The sequence below is a fragment of the Macrobrachium nipponense genome, chromosome 13, assembly GCF_015104395.2.
Source record: "Macrobrachium nipponense isolate FS-2020 chromosome 13, ASM1510439v2, whole genome shotgun sequence".
Taxonomy (NCBI): Eukaryota; Metazoa; Arthropoda; class Malacostraca; order Decapoda; family Palaemonidae; genus Macrobrachium; species Macrobrachium nipponense.
Window position 1 is genome coordinate 86,375,428 of NC_087206.1, and position 2,500 is coordinate 86,377,927.

A 2,500-nucleotide genomic window follows, 5' to 3' on the forward strand; every position below is an offset into this window, starting at 1 on the left:
ATTTAATTCTAGTAATGAGAGGCACACTAACCTTCTTCAAAATGACATCATTCACTGGAAACATAATATAACTTTATATTCTCTCACAAACAGCAAGTTTAGTCCATTAGTAAACAACTGAGTTATGTGAGTAGCTCATTTGAAACTTTGACTAGGGTAACATAGAAAATATATTTCTCGAATTTCCCTCATTAAAAAATGAAAAGGTCAACACTTCATTTTACTGTTTGGTCACATCTGGCAAGGGCATGAACTTTTACTGTCTAATCATTTTTAAACATTTAAAACTTTTTAGCTAAGGAACATAAGAATAAATCTTACAATTTCCTCCTCAATGAACATAATAACAACAGGACATTCTTCCCACTTAACCATTCCCCATTTTAGCGAATTTATTTTATTAATTATATAAATCGTCTATCGTTAAGGATCTCCGGCTTCTGTGCATAACCTGTGAGGCAGTTTTCATCATCGTTGCCAATTTAGTGGAGCTTCACACATATGCCGATGCATTTACAACTGTTTCCATGAATTCTAGCTGTCATAGTATAATGCAATAATTATAAAATTGCTCTAATATGTATACATGCTACAAATAGATACGCTAATTTCACTTATTTCCACAGTTTTGTGTAAGTCCTATACCCAGTTATAGGGTAAACTGGTACCAATTGGCAACACTGGTCTTCATTTCTCGGGAGTGCCGTGACAAAGAGTGTTGCCGATTGATGAACAGGGGATACCGTGTTTCCACTTAGAACCGCCAGATGTCACTTTCACTCAGTCTGGAAAAGTTTTGAGGAGGGAGTTAAAAAAAAAAAGTGTTTATTTCGCTTATACCCTGATATAATTAATAGCGAGAACGGAGTAGTGCACAAAATTTCTTCTGGTTGCAATAAATTGTGAATTGGACAATCAGCAAAAATTGTTGAGAGACGGATTTGCAGAACATGAGAATAGTAGGCCCGTACCCAGGTTTTTTTTTTTTTTTATGGGGGAGGGGTCTTTTTTCCCAAAACTAGACCTTTTCTTATTATCATAATATTATATATATTAATATATTATATTAACAATGTCATTGGCATATTAGGATATATATCATATTCCTATTATCACTCATGTATTTCCTACTACTAAAGAATGATGTTAATGTTTAATAACAAAATTTACAAAAAGAGACTTGCCAAAAAAAACAAAAGATTGTTATTTGTATTACTTTGTAAGTACCGTTCAATGAAAAAGATAGTCACAGAAAATATGGACTTCCAGAAATTTTGGGGGGGTTGTCGTTCGACCCCCCGACACCTCAACCCCACCCCTCCCTCCACTACCCGCACAGGCCTGTATAGTATCGCTACTGATCAAAGAAACATCGTTCCTATCCAGTTCAGTGGTCTTAAAGTGAGAATCATGTTCAGAAACAATAATTTTAGAAACGGCTTGTATCCAATATAGCGTAAACAATAACTTTAATGGTTTACTAAGTAGGTTTATTCAAGAGAGACCCGCTCTTGCTACACATCATGAAAAATCAGTCCAAATTATGCAGTATAGTATACCGACTTAGGTATTCACTCAATTACCTATTTCAACTTTTTAGACTATTAACCCTTTCTGTTGGACGGACTATTGACTACACAATTTTTTTTATTTTATATTACCCTGTAACAGTTGCAAATACCATTAACCATTTTTACTTATATATGTTTTATGTAAGTCTTGAAGTTAAATGGAAAATATGTTTGTTATATCTTAAACTGATTAGTCAATAAAGTTCCCCGGAAGAGGTCTGATGGAAAGCGAAACTGTTGGGACAAATTGAGAACTGTGTCCTTTTTACTCTCTATTGCCTTCTCCATTTTCATTGTGGTTGTACATCGAGGTATTTCATCTTCGTGACTGAGAAGAATACAACTAAATATATTACATATATATAAAATATGTTTATATATACATATATATATATATATATCTATATAGATATAATATATTATATATATATAATATATATATGTATAACAATACTTCAGGGGGTTCCATAATACATCAGTAGAAGGCCATAGTTTATTAAAAACGTTTCGCACACAATTCTTGGTGCATCATCAGTCTGTGAACAATAAAAGTAAATACATTATATAAAGGAATTCCCTAAATTACAAGGTAGTTAAAAATTAATGGTTTAAAAAGAAAAGCAGAAGTTAAAAGTTAAAAATTCTTTAAAACACTGTAAAAAGAGAGCGAGAACTAAGACACCAACCATCCAAGGCTAAAGACGAAGAAGGAATAGCAAAACCTGACGTCCCAAACAAAAAGTCAGCTATGCCAAATACAGAGGGGAAGCCGTGGTGTGATTGTTCAAAGAGGGAACTAGCCTTTTAATAAATAATGACTCCAGAGTAGTTAGATGATCTGGGTCCTTTGTATATCCAATAATAGAGAAATGCTGTTTCAAGACCTCTATTTTGCATATAGCAGCATGGTTTTTAATGTTAGAAAACTC

The 2,500-nt window shown here is 33.2% G+C and overlaps 1 protein-coding gene across 1 annotated transcript in view; it reads right to left on the reverse strand.

Moving 5' to 3' along the window:
- Positions 1 to 2,500, reverse strand: part of LOC135225166 (uncharacterized) — a 12,102-nt gene that overhangs the window by 98 nt on the left and 9,504 nt on the right. Inside the window, exon 6 of the mRNA XM_064264405.1 lies at positions 1 to 785. This exon is cut by the window's left edge and continues 98 nt beyond it. Coding sequence (XP_064120475.1) covers positions 755 to 785 — 31 coding nt within the window. The 3' untranslated portion in view covers positions 1 to 754. The remainder of the gene's footprint in view (positions 786 to 2,500) is intronic.